Source organism: Gavialis gangeticus, unplaced genomic scaffold (genome assembly GCF_001723915.1).
Source record: "Gavialis gangeticus isolate Ggan-Ray unplaced genomic scaffold, GavGan_comp1, whole genome shotgun sequence".
In the NCBI taxonomy this organism is placed as follows: Eukaryota; Metazoa; Chordata; order Crocodylia; family Gavialidae; genus Gavialis; species Gavialis gangeticus.
In genome coordinates, this window is record NW_017729007.1 from 3,479,659 (window position 1) to 3,499,934 (window position 20,276).

The 20,276-nt window shown below is 40.0% G+C and overlaps 1 protein-coding gene across 2 annotated transcripts in view; it reads left to right on the top strand.

Annotated features, from left to right (window-relative positions):
• Positions 1-20,276, top strand: part of KCND2 (potassium voltage-gated channel subfamily D member 2) — a 590,039-nt gene that overhangs the window by 552,906 nt on the left and 16,857 nt on the right. For both annotated transcript variants that reach the window (XM_019509257.1, XM_019509259.1), the window contains exons 2-3: positions 8,244-8,406; positions 19,729-19,827. In XM_019509257.1, the coding sequence (XP_019364802.1) occupies positions 8,244-8,406; positions 19,729-19,827 (262 nt within the window). The remainder of the gene's footprint in view (positions 1-8,243; positions 8,407-19,728; positions 19,828-20,276) is intronic.

Consider the following 20,276-nt stretch of genomic DNA (forward strand, 5'->3'; position numbering starts at 1 on the left):
TTTCTACGTTTGTTTTACAATATTACTCCTATATTTTTCCTATAATTGGTCTGAGGACAGATTTAAACAAAAAATCGTCAAAAATGGTTTCCATAGAACCAAAAATTTACAATACTTTTATCTCCTTAAACATTGTTACAAAGATAGCAGGTAGGAATGTATTTTCTTTATGAGGCTACTCCACACAGTAATTATACCGTATTAGGTGGTATTTCACAGAGATACTGTATTGTAAATACCGATTTGTAAAAACCTATCAAATAGCATAGGAATCATGACAAAAACAACCCAGTCTGTCAACTATATTTTTGTTATCAGCTACCAGCCAGTGATGGAAAATACTAAGATTAATATTTTTCATTCCAAATACTACAGGGCTGAAACACAGGAATGATGGTGTTTAGAAATAATGCAATGTCATCTGTTAATATCAATGCTAGTAATACACCTAATGGTTGTTTTAGTTTCATATAAAGCAGCATTCACCATTGTAAGTTACTACAATAAATATATCACAAACCAAGCCCTCATCTTTCTGCTTGTTTCTGAATCTGGAAAAACTAGACAACATCCCGTGTGTGTGTGTGTGTGTGCGTGTGTGTGTGCATGTGCGCACACACACACATGCATGTCTCTGGACACATTTGTGCATAAAAATCTTGTTGAATATTAGTAGTGGTCAAATAAATAATACTTTCTATGAGCAGGACCCTTGGAAATGTTCTACTGAAGAAGGTAGGTTATGTCAGACTTACAGTGGAAAAGGTCAGTCATGTCATCTAATCATTTGGTGTTTTTTTCCTCCAAGTTAGTGTTTTCTTCACATAAAATTAAAGTCATTCCTGCATCAACAGTGTACCTATTGTACACTGTGTGAACTACAGAAGGAAAGGACATTAGAAAAGAGTAGTAATTCTTGTACTTGTTTTTTATGGTCTATTAATAATTATACAAGTAGGAATTTATCCTGCATTCATAAAAAGAACTTTAAAATTCTGAAAGCAGATACAATAATCTAGTTGTTACAATTAAAATATATTTCATAATAACCAGACATTATTTTATTACTATTAATGATTTTAGATATTAAAGCACTTTTCCCTGCTTCTCCCATTTTAGTGGAAATGAAAAAATAACATAATTTTGCCTTCCATTGACATAAAAAAGCAGTAGCCCCAAATTATCCCAGATTTACGTACGGTGTCTTTTTCCTTTTACAAATTGAAATAGTCCCAGATGACAACTTGGAAAATGTTTAAATAGTAAACTCAAAACTGTTAGATCCTTAAGGCAACACAGTTGGAGTACATATACATGCTTAGAAATCCTAGTTAAACTTGTTACCAGTGGCATTTTAAATTATCTGCTGTAATATGCAATGTGGAAATAAATGACTAATTAGTGTCCACTTGCCAGCATTTAGTCACCAAGCAGCTTGGAAGCTCTAAGGAACAGCTCTACAGCAATTTACTGCACCCTCCTCAGACAAGGAGCCCATTTTGTAATTGTCAAACATAATTTGATATCTCTATTATATTATTTCATGTTTGGCATTTCTTGTTCTCTAGTCAAAACGGACCATTTCTATCCTTCACCGGGATATATTTGTTTGGTTTTTTATCTGGTTTTAAAATGAAAGTGTTCTTTTCTTATGGTGTATCTTGTTAGGCCAGAGTACTATCCTCAGCATCTCTATTAATTGAGATACTTGTTTATTCCTAAATGCATTACAGTATAAAGGCAAGGCTTAAATTAGGCAATCAGGAGGTAATAACACATCCCACATAGACCCCTTCCCACTTTAAGCTCTGCCCCTTAAGAAGAAGCAATAGGACTTAGATCAATGATGAGTTCACAGATCAGGCTCTCCTCACATGTGGGTGAGCATTAATTCATGCCTTAAGGCTTTTCTTTGCATGCAGAAGGGCTATATGCAGAGAATGTTTTGTTTTGTATTGTTTGGGTGTTTTTTGTTTTTTGGTTTGGTTTTGTTTTTTTAATACATTGGAGGCAGTGATCTAGCATGGGCAGAAATTGGTCTTTACTGCCTCTGCTTTAATCCAGTTCTATATGCAATAGCGCTATTCCAAACATCTGTCAGAATGACTGTTTTTAGCTACTGCTGTAGCACCTAGAGAGTGTTTTTTAGAAATAAAATTAGGGTGTGTAACCCAGGATTGTTTATTCTTCTCTCCCACCCCTCCCATGCAGATCACAGTATCTGTATAGTCGCCCATGAGCACAAGAGACTGTATGCATGAAGCAGCTTGCAGGAGTGAGGCTTTAAGTCATAAGACCTTCAGGACTGGCCTATACATTCCTTTATGTGGGCACAATGGCTAGCATCAAGTGGGCACCACTATGTTTTAATAAGAAAAAGTAAGCCATGGGAAAAAACATCTATCTACAAGAGAGGGGAAGGGCGTTGTTTTCTTTTTTTTTTTTTTTTTTTGGTTTTTTGTTTGTTTTGTTCTGCAAAAAATCTAGCCAGCTAATGAAAATGAGGCCATAAAAGGCCATTTATAGACATTATGTTCTTCCAGGTTTAATTCAGACTACAGCTGTCACTATATACACGTGAATGTCTGTAGTCCAAATTAAAATTGACTGCAGTCTGAATTAACTAATCATTGAATGAAAATTAAAGTTAATGCATACTAGGGCACCTTGAATTAGGCAATTTAAACTGTATTAATATGTACATACAACAGGTACCTAGGGCTTGCTGTTGCTCATGCCCATCACCAGGTGTAGCAAAAGATGCCCCTTGCCATCTCTACTGCAGAAGTGCAGAAATGCACAGAATCCTCCCTGATGGTCAATGATCATCTATTAACCCTTCATTCAGATTAAAATTTGATTCAAACTTAGTGATGCAAATCAGTTAACACAGCTTAGAAAATGGTGAGCACGTCTACAAACAGCTTTAGTGACTTGAGTTCTTTTGCTGACTATACAATAGACTCACTGTGCAATCATGGCCAGTCTTTCAGCCTTCTTGTGCATCACATGCCCTGCACAAATCATAACATTAATTATCTTTACAAATATTTTAGGGATTGTGAATGAAGAGGGTGACATAATTGCAGAGAAAGTTTTTATTAAAAAACTTTGTACTTCAGAAATGTTAATCTCAGCCTGGAAGCTTCTGGGACAATACAATGCACTACCATATGGAGATGCAAGTTGAATTATCATGTGTTGAACATTAGGAAAGTCTGTGAGCAGATCAGCCCCTGAGAGGAGGAAATGCTTTTCATCATTTATGAGTGATCGTTCTGGTCAATGCTTGGAACAGCATTCATGGGCTCTGAAGGGAGCCACATCCATCACTACTCAGCAGAAGATAGGGTTATTGCAACATAGGGCTTTTCAAAGCAGTAAAAGCTGCAAAAAGAAATGTTTGTAACTCTACACAGAAGCTCTCTAGGTTAGAATAAAATTTAGAATAATGTATCTAATGCTTTGAATCTCACCCCAACAGCAATATGTTGTGTTACTGTATTACTTTTCCAGACCCATTAGGCTATTTTAAGATCTAGTCTAGGCTGCAGATTCGTCATAATAATTATTACTGTCATACAGACCAAGATATGGTTTTTTTGCCTCCTGCCACCCAGTTCTAGAGTCTACATGCATGTTTGGGTGGGTGGCTGGCTGGCTAAAGGAATAGCCAGGTGAACAGCTGTGCAAACATTATTCTCTAGGCCTGTGCATGAAGCTACTAGTTAACTGTCATTACCCATAATAGAAGGAAGCATGTGAACAAATAAATCCATGATCTTTTTATAGTAGAAACCAGGGGAGAGAAAGCATTACAGCACTCTGACAGCACAGGTCAACCAGGTAAAAAGAAAGAACATCCCTTATGCACTAAAATTTAAGTCAGTGGATCTGATTAAAACCTGAAGTCCAAACATTACAAATTTCATTATCAGTCTTGACTGAAAGAAGCTTCAGTCAACATGAAGGACCATGAAAGGAAGAAAGGAACAGATCTTGTCATTCCTAAGCAACAGTAAGTTTGTTGCTCTGTGTCCTGAAGCAAATGTGAAATCCTGATTTCTACAGAAGGGGGCTTCATTTCTACAAAACATAGCTATATTATTTTTCACTATTTTTGTCACACCTAAGTCAGAAATAACTTTGCCTTTTACAAGGAATTCTGTTGAGTGCATTTGAGTGGTTCTCTTTATTTACTATTATATACTTTTGTAATGATTTTCATAAGACTGAAAAGAGAAACTAACTTTTCCTTTTCCATGAATAAAGCAGAAATCAGACAAGAAACCCCAAATGATGTTATACTGTTACAGAGATATAATCCAATTGTGTTAAAGGGTGGGGTGTGTGAAGCCATATGAAAGTGGTAAGGATTATCAGTTCACTTGGTTTCTAATGGTGTTTTATGCCCTCTAGTGGGTTTTGACATGATTACATTGATATTTTTAAATGTTGGCAATCTAAGCTGCTTGCTTTACAATATTTAGTCTCTGTAAAAATGCATATGCTGGACTTATTCATAACTATTATGCCTGACAAATCTCAAAGGTTGCCTATCACACTGTTTAATTTTTCCAGGGAGTTTCCTGCTGTAGCTTAAACTTTGTTTAGAATTTATTTTCATAGCAAACCTTGTCTTCTAAACACACATTCATTTACTAAGCAATAGAAAAAGGAAAATTCGTGTGATATCTTCCATCAGAGAGAGAGAGAGAGAGAGAGAGAGAGAGAGAGAGAGTGTACACATGCACACACAAAAATATATATGTTATACAATTAGCTAGTATTAATACAAATATGTATTTTGGATCATAATTGGAATTCACATAAGTGTCTCCCTCATGCATTCTGATTATTAAGCGACCTTCTTCACTCACTTTAAGAAAGAATGGCAAAAGTAATGATTCTGTTGTAATTCAGTCTTCTGACTTCTCAGTACTGCACATGGAGATTTGCACAGCTTCTACCTTAGACCCAACATTTGGCTGTCTTGATTAGACTTTGAAGTAGGCATTTAAGTCAGCTTATGACAGATAGATACCCCATAGATACAGAGGGTCCATACAAACATTTGGGGAGGTTGAGGGAGATTAGATAGCATTAAAAATGGCTACCCATTCTAACATAGTTCGCCCAGGTGCAGACTTTACACTTAGATCTCTAGTTAGGTGTATCTAAATGTGAACTGTACAGGAGTTTCAGGAAGGTTAAACTGGTTTTAAAAAGGGTGACCCAATCTCCAAGGTAGTCTAACTTAGATCATTGGCTATTTTAGACCATTCTAACTGTCCTGCGCTTCTGTACAGTTCCCAGCATAGCTCCAAGGTCCCAGAGCTGCACTTTCCCTATCCATCCTCCTTGGCAATGGGCTATTTTTAGCCCCTCACCCCACCCCTAGATGGACAGCCCCTCCCAGCCCAGCAAACCCCGCATCCTGCAAGCTACTCCTGGTGTCAGTTTTATCAATGTTCATCAGTGCTGGGAGCCAAGCAAATAAGTCAGGATGGGGGGGTTGGTTTGTCATGGGGCTAAAAATATGAGGCAGTATCACCTGTCTCCAACCATCCTATACAAATCCATTGTCTAACCTAATAGTAAAACTACATAGCCCTGACACAGCCACAAGACATAACACCCAGACTGCCCCAGGTGAAGCGGGAGGGGGGATGTCCAATTCTATTGTTTGCATTCAGTAACACATAGTGGAAGGTAATATTTGGTCTGCAACAGGAACTTGGGAAACAATATTGTTGCCAGAATACAATCCAGGTCACTGTCCTGTAACAAATCAGGGCTAACCTTAAATAAGTAGCAGTAGCCCAATTTTGTCACTAAAACAAGCAGGGAGTCTGACTACACATAGGAAGCTCACTTGTTGATTAAGAAGCTGTTATTCCCAAATAGCCAGTTTTTTTAACATAACTGCACTTTAGCATCTTCAACACACAAAAAAATAGATGAAATACTGGAATGCCTAAATTAGAGCTATCAAGAATGTGGAGTATATTATTAACATCAAGTGATCAGCTGATTAAATTACGTTTGGAAAATGGTACAATGTTTCACATTATCCAAGTAGAATTAAGAAATCCAAATTGAAATATTCTGAGAGGGGCTAGAATCTAGCCAGCTAGATCTTGCTCTGGTCATTTCACAACAGCCTGAGAATACCTTTACAAGCCAAACAATCCCAAACATTCATGTTAAACTTTTCATAATTTTTAGAATGATTAGAAAATTTCTATGCCACACTGTTAAACTATACCTGGATACTAAAGTATTAGAAGTCAGTTGGCCTAGAGTCTTTACTAGTCATAAAACACTTGCAGAATATTCACACAAACTTAAGTCTTATGTGTTCAGCTGGGTATACCATTTCCCAACCCAACAGCTGCAGACTAAAATGGAGCCACAACTGCCTTTTGACTGTTCAAAAGTCCTGTTGGCAAGTAGGAGAGTTTACAGGTGCCCAGAAATTTTGCAAATCAGGCTGCACATTTAGTTGTTTAATTATAGATTTAGGAATCTAATTGTACATATTTGTCTTGACAGCGACAGCCATGAATAAACATACATTTCAGTTTCTTTTCTATAAAAACTCCCCTGATGTTTTTTGGTTTTGTTGTAGTGTGGAAATCGATAAAGATGATTTCAAATAAGTGTAAAATAAACCCTAAAGACACCTATAAAGGATTCAAGGAACTTGGTGATAATGTAGGCTAGAACAACAGCGATTATTGGTTTAAGGTTAATTGTATTTATTTATCAAAAAGAAATGCTTAGTAGCTTTACAAGACATAGCCAACTCTGGTACAGAAAAATACATATGATGGTATGGTTTTTGTTTCTATTAATAAAAACAAAAACATCTATTTGCAATTTTAAATTTTGCTGATCACATTTTTTTAATAACTGGTGACATGCAAAAATACAAAATGCAATGGGTTTCCTCTAAAAATAGATGCAGGTGGGCCGAGGAAAAGGTAAGTTTAGGACTGGAAAGGTGATTCATGCTTGCTAGTCTGTTAGCAGTTGTAGTTCACAACATTAGCAATCTCTTCTTACTGTATATAGGACTGTGATGCCAGGGCAGTTGAGTAGCACTGGTCTCCAGAGGCATGAGTTCAGTCTCACTCTGGACCCATGCTGAAGGCTGCTCCCAGTCAGCCCAGGTTATTCAGGCTGAATCAAAGAGGATGATGCTAGCCACAGTGCTTACATCAGTCAGTGCCACTGACTATAGCATGCCTTAATCTCAGTACCTGATAGGCCATCAGAGAAATCCTTGACCCCTTTTTTTCTTACCCTATAAATTCAGGTCCCTCAGCCTCATTCACAAAGTCGCACATAATCTGTCTCTGGAAAATGTCTTCGCTCTCATTCCTACTGCTATCCCCTCCTGCCCCCAGCACCTTTCCAAACTTCTGTCCATACCTTCATCTCCCCCTCAGATCCAGAACTTCATGGCAGCCTCAAAGAATCTCCCTCTCATCACCTGTTCCACACCTCCTCCATCACACTTCCAATCCTTCTTCAAACACACGTTTATTCTCAACACAGCAACTCCCAAACACTGCCTCTTCTGCAGTATTATCCTGCATCTTGCTGAATGTTTAGTCTTGTGTTGCGTAGACTGTAAGATAAGACACATTCACTGCCTGAACAAGCCATGTTCTGTAATATGCTGTGCAAATTTACAATGCTATTCAACTGTGTAATAGTAATTAATAACCCAAACAAATTAAAAAGAAAATGGAACTTTAAGGGCAGTTTAGCTTTTTATTGAACACAGCAATACTCAGTTACACATTTCTGCTCTACACAATACAGTAAACTATCAAGTATAGAGAACAAAGTCCTCATAATAAGCTGTCAGTAGCCCCTATCTACAAGCCCCAAGGTAATTCTAAGCATTGCTGCATTCCTCCAGAGCTAGAAAAACAGTATCTGCCATTAAAAAGAGACGTACGCAAGCTCCAGAGACTCTGAGAATCGTCAAGGCTTGGGGTTTTTTTCTTTTCTTTTTTTTTATGGCATAAAAGATCATTGAGATCCAACTCTAGGCACTGTATCAACATAAGCACTAAATTAAAAATGAAATTATGTAATTTAAAAGAGCATGGGAGCATGGACAAATGTATATGTGCGTGAAACATCTATTTGTTAGAACAAGCGGCTAATTCAAGTTTAAAACTGACGTGTTAACTTATGTTTTTAAATGGTTTGTTTCCCTAATCCAGGTATGGCGATATGGTGCCGAAGACAATAGTTGGGAAGATCTTTGGTTCAATATGTTCTTTGAGTGGGGTCTTAGTCATTGCTCTGCCTGTTCCTGTTATTGTCTCCAACTTCAGTCGTATCTACCACCAGAATCAACGAGCAGACAAGCGCAAGGCACAGAAGGTGTGTTCTCACTTTTCTCTCACAATTTTGATTCAGTGCAGAATTCACAAAAGTTATGCTGTGCACCAAAATGAATGTAATTTATTAGTAGGAGAATTACTATTCACTAATCATGGCAGGTTCCCTAAGGAGCAGAGGTAGTTAACCATGTTAGTTTGAAGTTAGTCAGAAGACAGGGTAGATATGCACGTTTATAGCCTAACTAAATAAGATATATAGAGAATATAAGTTTGTCAATGCCAATTTACTCATTTTAAAGTAGTTTTTAATTTTTTTATGGAAAATTTATTCCTTTTTTCTTCATGCTAAGTCCAGCCATCCATTACAATGGTATTTCAGTACCCTTACAGCTTGGGTACAAAACCAGGCCTGCCAGCCCCTGGCAACAGGAGATTGCCTAATGCACTGAAGCTCCTGGCTCTTTCTGCCTCCACAGTGGCTGGTGTCTCAGCCAAACGTCTCTGCCATGGAGCTTTTCTGAAGAGAATTCACAAGTATCCATGACTCACTGTTTCCAAGGTTGGGAAATTCTTGCCAGAAAAAGTGGCTTCATCACTATATAGGCTCTTCAGAGGTAGCCAGTTCTGGGAGTAATCTTCTTCATCTGCTCCATTGGTTATGAAAACTTTAGGTGGCATCAGACCAACAAAAATATATCAACAATCAAATATGAACTTTCATCTGAAACCCTAAATGTCTTATGATGCTTTCTTGAGGATGAAAGGGTGGACACTATTGTAATCATAGTTTTAAAAAAATAAGAAGCCTGACTACTTCTCTTCCCACCCTGCCCAGCTGCCCTTAAAAAACAAACAAAAAAAACGCATCAACATGATTGTTTTCTGCAGGAGTGTGCTTCTTAGATTCAGACACTGACATATCAGTTCCAGATTTAATAGAAGTAGGAAACTATGGGAAGCTGAAGCTATTTGAAGTCATCAGAAAAGTCATTTTATGATCCTGTCTTGCCAGGCACTATAGAAAGGAGTACAGGTGTGCAGTACACTAATATAGAATGTGGCAAGTTGAATCAGTCCATGAAATACAACAGGAGGAAATGCCTCCTTGCAAGTAGTAGCTTAAACAACTGTAGTCAGTAGCTGCTGTCTGTTGCCTCAGAAATATTTGCAGATCTCCTACCAGTTCCAGTTCTTGCCAGGCTCTCAAAAGAGCAAAAGCTTTGATTAAATGTGGTCACTGAGCATTGTCCGGGCAAGATACCTATGGAGATGTGCAAAAATTTGCCCATTGCCAGTCTCAGCAAACCATGGAAAGGTCATGACTTGAATGAAATAATCTATCATCCATTGCTCATTCTATTTGAAGCCTGAAAGAAGGGACAAACAGAACAGTGCTCCTCCTGGAACATGTAAATGAATAGCTAGCAGGGGCTTTTCTTCAAAGCCTTCTCAATTTAGCATCCTTAGACAATTATTAAGTTTTACAGATGTATGGCAGGTTTTTTCTTTTACTAACATCGATTACCATTTGATCTTGTATTTGCTTTCAGGTTCTCTCTGCAGGATCCAGGCAGCAATAATATTGGCTTTAGGGAAGAAGAAAGTTTACTTATTTTATCCTGGCAATTTTTCTGATCAGAATTCTATACAGAGAGAAAGCTGAAAAAAAACACACTGAGTGCTGCTGTTCCTGGAGTACAGGCATACCTCGGAGATATTGCGGGTTCGGTTCCAGACCACCGCAATAAAGCAAATATCTCAATAAAGCGAGTTACACGAATTTTTTGGTTTCCCAGTGCATATAAAAGTTATGTTTACACTATACTGTAGTCTATTAAGTGTGCAATAGCATTATGTCTAAAAAACAATGTACATACCTTAATTAAAAAATACTTTATTGCTAAAAAATGCTAACCATCATTTGTTGGAAAAATGGTGCCAATGGAAAAATGGCACCGATAGACTTGCTCGATGCAGGGTTGCCACAAACCTTCAATTTGTAAAAAACGCAATATCTGCGAAGCGCAATAAAGCAAAGCGCAATAAAACGAGGTATGCCTGTATTTTAAATTCAGGGCATATAAACCTAAAAGGTGCTATGGAGGTTGAGGATAAATACAATCTGGTACAGTGTCACATCTCAGGAGATTAAAGATGATAAATGATGGTCATAATGAGGGAAAATAATGATGCTTGTGGTAACAGAAATCACTGGAGGTTGTTGGGAATTTAAATGCTATATACAAACCTGTTTCTGTGATCCAGACTTAATATGATAATTCTAGCTCTCTCCTTCACGTGAAACTATCTCATCTGTTGGCAGAGATCAGTTTAGGGAATGACTACCAGAAAAGAGAGAATGACATCCAGTCAACTGAAACACAATGAGCTCTGCTCCTGCCACAGTTAACAGACCTCTTCTGGTTGCCACAGTCAGTATCTGCTGGGGTTTCCTTAATAAATTGCCGTAGTGATAAGCTATGGTAACATAGCATTGGCAGGCACTAACCATGATGCCGCAGCTATGACCCGTGCAGTGCCAGGACTGTGCAGTACTGGTGGGTACTGCACAGTTATTTATTACTTTCTAGAAAATGACTAGAAAATACTAAATGACTGCACAGTACCAACTGCGCAGTCAGGGGAACATGTAGATGTACCCAATAAGAAAGACAATTGGTCTTATTGCAAAGAGAATTTTTAGCATCTGCAAGTGCACTGCCCATACACCAAGCCTTACATGGAAGTCAGATTATCAAGGTGGCTCCTACACCTAGGAAGGGCTCACTCATGATAAACCAGTTTGGCGGGCTTTCGACTAACCTCTTCTCATCAAGAGTTATTTGAATGATCCTGAGTATAGAAGTTGTCTTAACTGCCCCAAGCTGCAAAGCAGACTCAAATACCTATTGTAAATGATCTGTAGACCTTATTATTTAAAGAAAGAACATTTCTTTATGTAAGCATGGTCACAGCGTGGAGTCCTAGGGGCAGTCATGATCTCCCCTAGCGCCCCCTACCATGCCAAGTTCGCATTAAAGCACCCTCATTCTCGCCCACCACGTCTTGATCTTTTATATGTATAAGGGAGGCTGCCTTTTGTCCTCTTGGACATGGTGCTCTGTTGTATCCTGGCCTCTGTTCTGTATTGTGTGGCTGCAACCGCCCTTGTACCATGCCCCACAGGCGCTGCCCCCTTTGCCTCAGGGCCTCCTCGTGCCACCCCCTGCTCTGGGGTTACCGCAGCCTTGGGGCTTAGGTGGCCGTAGCCATGCCTGGCCCCAAATCTCCTCCTTGGGGTCTCAAACCCCCTGCAGGGCTCAGGCAGCCTCAGCCTTACCTGGCCTCCAATTCTCTGCTCCCCTTCTCAGGGCTGGGGTCAGTGCACCCCCAAATGCTGCACCCCTCTGGCACCAGGGTCCCCACACTACCGTGGAGCCCCTATGAGGCCTCCTCCAACCCCTAATAGCCTCACCCAGTCCTCCAGTTGTAAACAGTAAACCATCAACACAAACTCAAGCCCCTTGGCTACAACATAAATTAAGCCATCTGGCTATAACCACATTCACGCCTGTCACAGGGTGTCTCCCTGTCTCACCCTAACAACTGCCCATGCATCCTGGCCTTTTCCTTTTCTCGCTCCAGCAGAGATCCCACCCCTATGGTTGCTGGCAGAAAACTCCCTCTCCAGCCTCAGCCTGGGTATATATATAAGTCAGGCCCTGCCCCCTTCCGGTCAGCTGACCCACAGCAGTTGTCCCAGCAACCAGCACCTGTGCCTCTTTATTACTACTCTGGCTGCCCTAGTAACTAGCAGCTGGGCTCCCCACTCACTGCTAGGGCTCTCTCTCCCTAGCTGTTTCTGCTCTAAGGAGCAGGGCACCCGCGTGCTCTGTGACACATGGATACACCTGATCCTGTATTTCAGGAGTATCATGGGTTGAGAGCTGAGCTACAAAGAAATGTTCTCTTTTTGGTGAACATGATGTTCTTCCCTAAATGTGTTCCTTGTATTCTATCCCTTTTTTGTATCCATAAAAACCCTGCGATATGTTTACTGCCTCTCAGGCAGTGAAACCTGAATGTAGCTCCTGCAGAGTCTATCAATACTGATTCCTAAATGGCCAGAGAAATCCATAATTACCAACTTGCACAAACACTTTCTCAGAAGCTTTGCCTGATGCTGTAATAAAATGTCTAGCAACCAGCAACCCAAAGAATTGATTTACATCAAAATTAAGTCTGGGTCTTTTATTTATATAGTATAATTTATCCTGAAGACTGGGTGATCTATTTTACTTACTGATTTTGCATGCTGTATCTGCCTGTCAATTTATTAATAGCTTTAGCTATTCCTGAAATACAACTAGCTCTAGGATAAAGTGCAACAACTTCTTAATGGCATCTAGCAAGTCAGGGCAGAGCATTTGTAATAGGGCACCATGCTGGTTAATACAAGATTTTAAAACTAAATGGGTTTTAACTTCAGTGGGGTTATAAGTATTTAACCCGCAGATTTTTTTTAATGCAGCCCAAAAGCATAAAAACTTGTGCTTTAAGAGGAATAATTAATAGAACCTCCATCTCTCAAATGAAATAGGTAATATTTACAATTAGTGGATACGGAATTAATGCACTCAGAAATGTCTTAATTCTTGTCATGGTAGCATTTGAGTGTCATTGTAGTTGTGCTGGTACAGGAATTATTCAAGAGGCAAAGATTTTTTGGGGTAATATTTTTTACTGGACCAACTGCATAGTTAAGATAAAGTTAGCCAAGCTTGGGAAGGCAAAGCATTCTTCTTCAGGTTAATTCTTACCATGTTATTTACAAGTTCTATTAAAAAGATTATAAAAAAATAAAATGGTAAGGCTCTTATGATCTTCATTTCCAGATCCACAAATTGAAGAAAGTAAAAAGGAAATTTTTCTATACTGTTTGTATAATCTAAATTATCATTAATCTAATATGAAATATTTGCAATTATTTGAAATTAATAAAGAAAATTACATTTGGTGTAGTTTACCCTTGGGCGCACTTTAAAGCCCCATGGCAATGTAAAGGGGTCTTAGTAGAACCGAGAATTCAGGCCATTTGATTAATCTTGAGTCCACAAAAATACACTAAGACACTTCTATCTGTACATTAAAAGATCATGAAGATTCAAGACTCTGTACTACAGACTTTAAAGGCAGATAGAAAGATAGTAAATATGATGGCCAGTACAATGGATATTAATGCTATTAAAGTCTTATTAAAATGAATGAAATCTCTCTCTCTCTCTCTCTCTCTCTCTCTTGCTCTCTCTCTCTCTTTCTCACTCTCTCTCTCTCTTGCTCTAAATCAGATAGACCGAATTTCTGGTGAAATTTAAGATGCTTCCATATGCTGGGATTCACACCATGAAAAAACATTCATATTATTAAGTTTTGTGCTGGTGCTGCATCTCACCATTTGTAGAATATAAAGGTACCTGTAGGCGTGCAGGGAGGCTGCGGGGAGGCTGCTCCAATGCACTGTAATTACAGCTTGTTGGAACAGACTCGATGAATCAAATCTGCTGTAATGTGCTAATTAGCATGCTCCAGCCAGCTCCATGTCATGTGTATCAGCATCCCTGTGCTTCAAAAGGTGGCGGGAGTACTTTAACTAAAACTTGTTCAATGTGTTTTAGTTAAAGCACCCCTCCAACATTTTGAAGCACAGGGAAGCCGATACACAAGATGCTGTGAGCCCTTTAATTAGGACAGCTCTTGGAGCCACTCTGATTAAAGCGCACCACACCACACCCCCAGAGCATGTGTAAAAATGCCCTCAGGGACTAGTCTATAAGTAGTAAAATCAAAGGTAGAAGAAAAGTAAAAATATTTCAGAGAGAAATGCGATTGATCACTATCATAACAGTGTCAAAACAAACTTCACATCATGGGGATCTGAGCTCAGCTGATGGTCCATTTGCTAGAAGGATTCAGGTGGAAGATTACAGCAGAATGTTATTGGGTGGCCAAAAGAACTTCCAAAATGTTGCTATTTTGTCCTTGTTTTAGCAACTGCAAAACTCTCCATGTTCTTCCATTGCTGCAGCTGTTTTCACAAAATGTCAGCACTCCTCATTGGAGGAAGAGTGGAAAATCTTCAGGGCACAGTGGTTGTCCCAGAGACCCCTTCAGTCCTGTTTCTAAGGTCCTATGCCCTACTGCCAGACAGCTTCATTTTCTCTCTTGGTTTTCCCACATGTTGATCCACAAAAGGAGAGAGTTTAGAAAGGTTTTGAATTGACTGAAAGTGGCATGAGTGAAGTCTTCTCTGCTGTACCTGAATAAGCACCCAGATGCAAGGTGCTAACAGGAAGAAATACAACTTCTTTCACTCTAGTGACATACAAGTGACTGTTCTCTTCATGGTACCTCACTTAGTTGTGTAACTAGGACAGGGCAACCAGGACAGCTGCCCCGGCACTAACTTGGGCAGAAGAAGCAGCAGCACGAGAAGTCACTGCTGCCCATATGTGACAGGTGCCCCAGGTGGCCAGCCACACCATTATGCCACTGCCTCACTCAAAAGAACTAATTTATGTTAAATTGTGCCAGTGAACTCTATCAAATGCAGGTGACTCTGAACATCACTTTTAAACTTCCACACTGTGTTATCAGCAGTGCATTGATAATTTTAACAACAAGTAGCAGGAGTAATTAATAGAGCAACCAGAAGTATTTACTGGATACAACTCCCGCTTAAGGCTACAGTTGAACAAAGCCTCGCCACTGTTTCTCCCACCAAAAAACATGTTGGGCAGCAGAGGTGTCTTCACAGTGTCCTAAGAGGAAGTATGAAAAGGAGACAGTTCTTTCTTTTCTGTGAACTGACCTGCTTTTCAGGCATGTTTTTGAGGCCTCCACATTTTGTAGTAGACTGCCTCATGGGATCCCATTTCTGTGATCCATTCATTTGTGTAACCCTCGCCTCTTTGTCTTGATCATTCAGAATACATGCTGTGTACTGCTGTGCTCAGCTTCTCATTGTTCAAGTCTTGTACTTGTTAACCCAACCTCTGTTAGGTTCTCAAACACTGGTCGCCAACCAAGATATATGTTGTTTCATGTGTCCCAGGAAGATTGAGCGGGTAGTCAATTGCCCTGGCAGAGATGGAACACAGATAAAGGATTGCTTTCTCTATTTTGGCCTCCTCAATCAAAGGTTGAATCAAAAGACTGTATTTGTTTTTGAAGATGTTTTCATGTTAGAGTGCTCTATACAAGCAATTCCCTCAAAATACGTTGCAATAAACTGATAGAACAGAAGCCTTGGCATTTAAAGTCTTTCTCTCAATCACCAGTGACACACAGTAGATGAGAGTTACTTTAAGTGGAGATTCTCTTGTCATAGTCTATATACCCATAAGTACATCTGAATATACCTATACTATCTTAAGGGAGCAAGACCTATAAAAATGTGTATGTAATTTCCCATTATCTTTTTTCTTCTTTCTTTATTTTTTTGATAAGATTTTTTTCTTCTTTTTACAAAGACATGTGGAGGAAATAAGATCTAAGATTTTATTTAGGATTTCATCTGAACTAGTTCTGTAAACTTACAGAAGGAATTCTGTCCATGCTCTCACCCCACAATTCCAGCCTACTTCATGGGAAGTCCTTGCATAGTATACAGCACTTACAATCCTTTTGCTGGCATGAGGCTTTAATAATTCCTTTCTGGGGAGGCTGGGGAAAAGGTGTATTACACATTTATATTCAAAATGTGGTGCAAGTAATGAAAAGGCTACTATTCCCCACAAAGGGCTTGTCACTAATCCATTGCAAGGAGCATTTTCTGGAGGTTAGAACACCAAAATGGAAGTCAGGATACCTGGGTTCTGATTTTTATCACAGGCATGTTATTAAATCATGTTATCTTCTTCCTGAGTCCATGTCATGACAAGGTATTTAGCAGAATTTGCAGATTCTTTGGAATCTGATAGAGCCATGAGTGCTTCTGCTACAGCCTCAAACTTATGATCACAGGGCTGATAATTGTGCAACTTAGCACCAGTGCCTCCCAAATGACCACTCTACTTGTGAAAATTACTTAAATTCTATGTCTTTGTGAACGTTCCCCTAATGAAAGGGGCATCATAACCCTTTTTTAACTCATAGGTTGGAAATGCCCAGTCATACATCCTAAGAAATTTATGATGTGAGGCCAGATCCTAACAAACCTCTAAGGTATATAATAAGGACTTAGGTGGCGTTTAGGCACTTAAGCCACAAAGTGTGAGTCTAATTGATCCTATTTGTCAGCCACAGAACTACTTACGTGTTCCTGTTTGGCTCTGAAAAAAACCCATAGAAACCTTGACTTGAGCTACTGTAGGTACCTCACTCCCATGTAAGCTTGCAGTCTAAAGCAGGGCTTGGAGGGCCTGAACCAGAGCTGTAATTTGCCAGGACTCCTCCAGAGTTTCTTTGCAGGCCATGGCTCTGGTGGCTCTAGCAGTGGGCAGCAGCACAGGAGCAACTAGAGCTCGCTGCCCCTGAGCGGAGATGTCACTCTGTTGCTTTGCCACTGACACCAATGCCAAACTACCAAAAAGCCACCCACTTTCTGAAGCAAAAAATTGGGATGGCATCTCCTCCCAGCAGCAGCTTCTATCCCATGACCTGCTGCTGTTCAACAGAACTAGATTTCCCAGATTGCCCTTAATTCACTCACTATGTTCCTGCACCACCATGCTGCTCTCCTGCTGGAGCTAAAGCCAGAAGGTCATGGGAAGAAGGGAAGCAGGAGTATGAGGAGTATGAAGTCCCTAAGGGAGCCTGCTCCATTCTGGGGCTCCCCCTTTAGAGAGATTCAGGTCTCATGCCCCCCTCACCCATCCATCCATACATTATTGACCTAAACTCTGACTTGGTTCTTTATTCCCTAGGCTCACAACTAAGTGACTGCCTGGGCAAGGACCTAGGTTCTTGCGCCATCACACCCTGACAGGACTCGTACTCAGACCTGTGACTCTCTAGGGGTTGCCCTTACTGGTGGGCTGGGTTTCCAACAGGTTCCCTCCTGTTGAAGTTGGGTCACTGTGCAGCCAAGTGTACAAGATTCATGGGGTCAAAGGGAAAAGAGTAAGCAAGTGGAAGTGTCACTTTGTAGCCTAGAGATACAGCGGTCCCTGGAAAGGTGAAATCCTAGGTTCTGTCCTGGGGTGCCAGAAGTATTTTTGTACTGTAACCAGAGACTGCCTGATGTAAAATGTATAAACAGTACTGGCAGTAGGCCCAAGACAGAAAAATTGCACTCCCCCCATTTGCAGGGGAAGTGCCCTCTTCACTGGGCCACAGATACATTTCCTGTCTGGGGAGAACCTGAACATCAGGCTGCAGTGTACACTACAGGCCAGTCTGTGGCACCCAGGCCCACTCCGAAACTGTCTGCACTGCCTACTCTATGCTGTCTACTCTGGGCACATGTGGAGCAGGTGCTGCAGCCTGCATTGGGGTTTATTTCTCAGCAGTGCTCCCAGGGCTTACTTTTAAGGTCAGTTGGGATCTGGCTATTAGTGATGCTTGCATGCTCCACGTAGTCTGACTTACTTTTGGAACAATTGTAGCAGCAGCAGAAAAAGTCTCTGAACCTGCAGGTCCATGCCATGTACTATAAACCAGATCGTCTCCATAGTTCTTTTCAGTTTGCCTCATGGATTGGCTTGCTTTGCTTTGCTGCAGAGAATAGTCCCTATTTTTACAATCATGACACTAAACATGTAGAAAGACATATTTTTTTGTCCTTCAAAACCAAATTATGATTGACTAGATTGGGAGAGGGTCAAGCATGTACTGATCCTGCTACTTCCTTCTGTGATGATTCTTCAAGGACTCCGTCATGTCACGCCAATAGGAGGGAGACAGTGACTTTATTCAATAATGCCATATGAGAAAAAGGGGACAGAGATTTCTCTCCCTGTTTTCTGAAAATTTCCCTTCACTAATTGCTAAAACTGCAAATCATTGCAGTTTTCATGCATTGAACCAGAACTTCACACTTGATTCTCAAGGTTCATAATTCTGGGTTCTACTGCAGTAATTCAAGATTGCTTATTTTAATCTAATTTTAAACCATTGCTTAAAGGTGCAGCAGTGCAGCTCCATGCCCAGGGTGTGTGGGGCAGCGCCACCTCCTACCATACCGCTTGTAGAAATGCAACCAGCTGCCTCTGCAACAATAGATGCTTTTGGTTCATCTCAACACCCCCAACAAAGGGGTGTCCAGGGCCACTACCCTGGTTGCCCCCCTCAGTTAGGCTGCTGTCATTGTTTGATTCTTGGCCTTCGGAACCAGAAATCTAAGCAAATCTCAAACTCTCTTTCTCTGACATATGCAAAGAGCTAGGCATAAACATTGCTGCAGAATAATAGCCAAGACTCCACATTCTCCAAAAAGCCAACAAAGTGAAAGCTACTCTGTTGTTTGTTTTCTGTGTTACTAGTTTGAAGAGTCTTTTCTTTAAATACCAGGTTTCATCTGCAACATTGGCTTCCCATTGTTCAGTCTGCAGTAACTTAAAATGGCAATTTTAACTGAAAATTTTTTGAGCTTCCCTACTGTTTTCTTTCCACTGTCCTCCTCTCATAGACCCTCCACTAATGTGATGCAACCTACCTACGCAAACATGAGATAATCTCACATAGCTCTATCTCCCTCTCTCAGCAGTTTGCATTTTAAATTCATAAGATTAGGACAAATGGTGATCCATATTAAGTATCCTTAATGTCACAAGATATGTCAGACTCTTTACAGCGGGCAGAAAAGCACTAGCAAGGACATAGGAATTTAACAGCTATTTATAATGACATCTTTCTATATCCTTCTGTTACACATAGTTTTCTGAAAATTAGAATGATCTGAGGAACCGTGGAGGCACTTGATGGCTCACAGCAGTTGAAATGTCATGTTCTCCTGGATCATTGCCCTTCCTTTCAAGGAACTTTTAACTGAAGGCACAGGATTGGAGTAAACTGAGATGGAAGCAATATTTCTGAACCATAAGGCAGAAGAAATTACATAAACACAGGCACAGTAAATGGGAAAATAACTTGCTAATGTTGCAAAAATATGTATAGCCACTTCTCCAGAATCATTCTTCTTAGTTAATGCATGCAAACAAACAAAAACTTCCAGATAATTTGCATTTTAAATGGGAAAAATTCTCTTGATTTGCTACACCTGAATGACCAGTGTAAAGCAACCCTTCGGTAATTATGACATTAGTATTCATAAATGGCTGACTCCAATAAGCTGTTTGTATAAATAGAATAATGAATACAAACAGAAGTGGCACTGTTTCTTTCTTTTGTTTCCTTTATGTAGAAAGCCAGGCTTGCCAGAATTCGTGCAGCAAAGAGTGGGAGTGCTAATGCTTACATGCAGAGCAAACGAAATGGCTTACTGAGTAACCAGCTGCAGCAGGTAATGTATTTATGTACTCCACCTCCAGAATATCTGCTTAATAACAGTGTAGCAGTAGTGTATTCTATTTGTCATCAAGAAAAGCCAGTCTCACTCTGTAAGTAATATTACCCTTAGAAATAGGTTAAGGAAGGATAAATTGAACAATTATTATTGCTTGAGGAAGATTACAGGATTTGTGACTCTGTAACATACTGAGGAAAAGAGCTGGACAAAACCCCTGGGTTCAAATATATCCTAAACTTTTACTAGATCCAATAAAGGACTGCAGAATACCTCGGGTGCCTAGACTTGATTTCTGGCCTTAGAAACAATACAGTTTCATTAGATGGGCACCTAACTCCAGTGTAAGCAGTCTGGAGAAGCCCCTAAGTCCACAGAGGGACCCAATCTGTTAGCCCTGTTCCAAGCACACCTGCCACTGACACACACTGACAGAATTCAGCTCT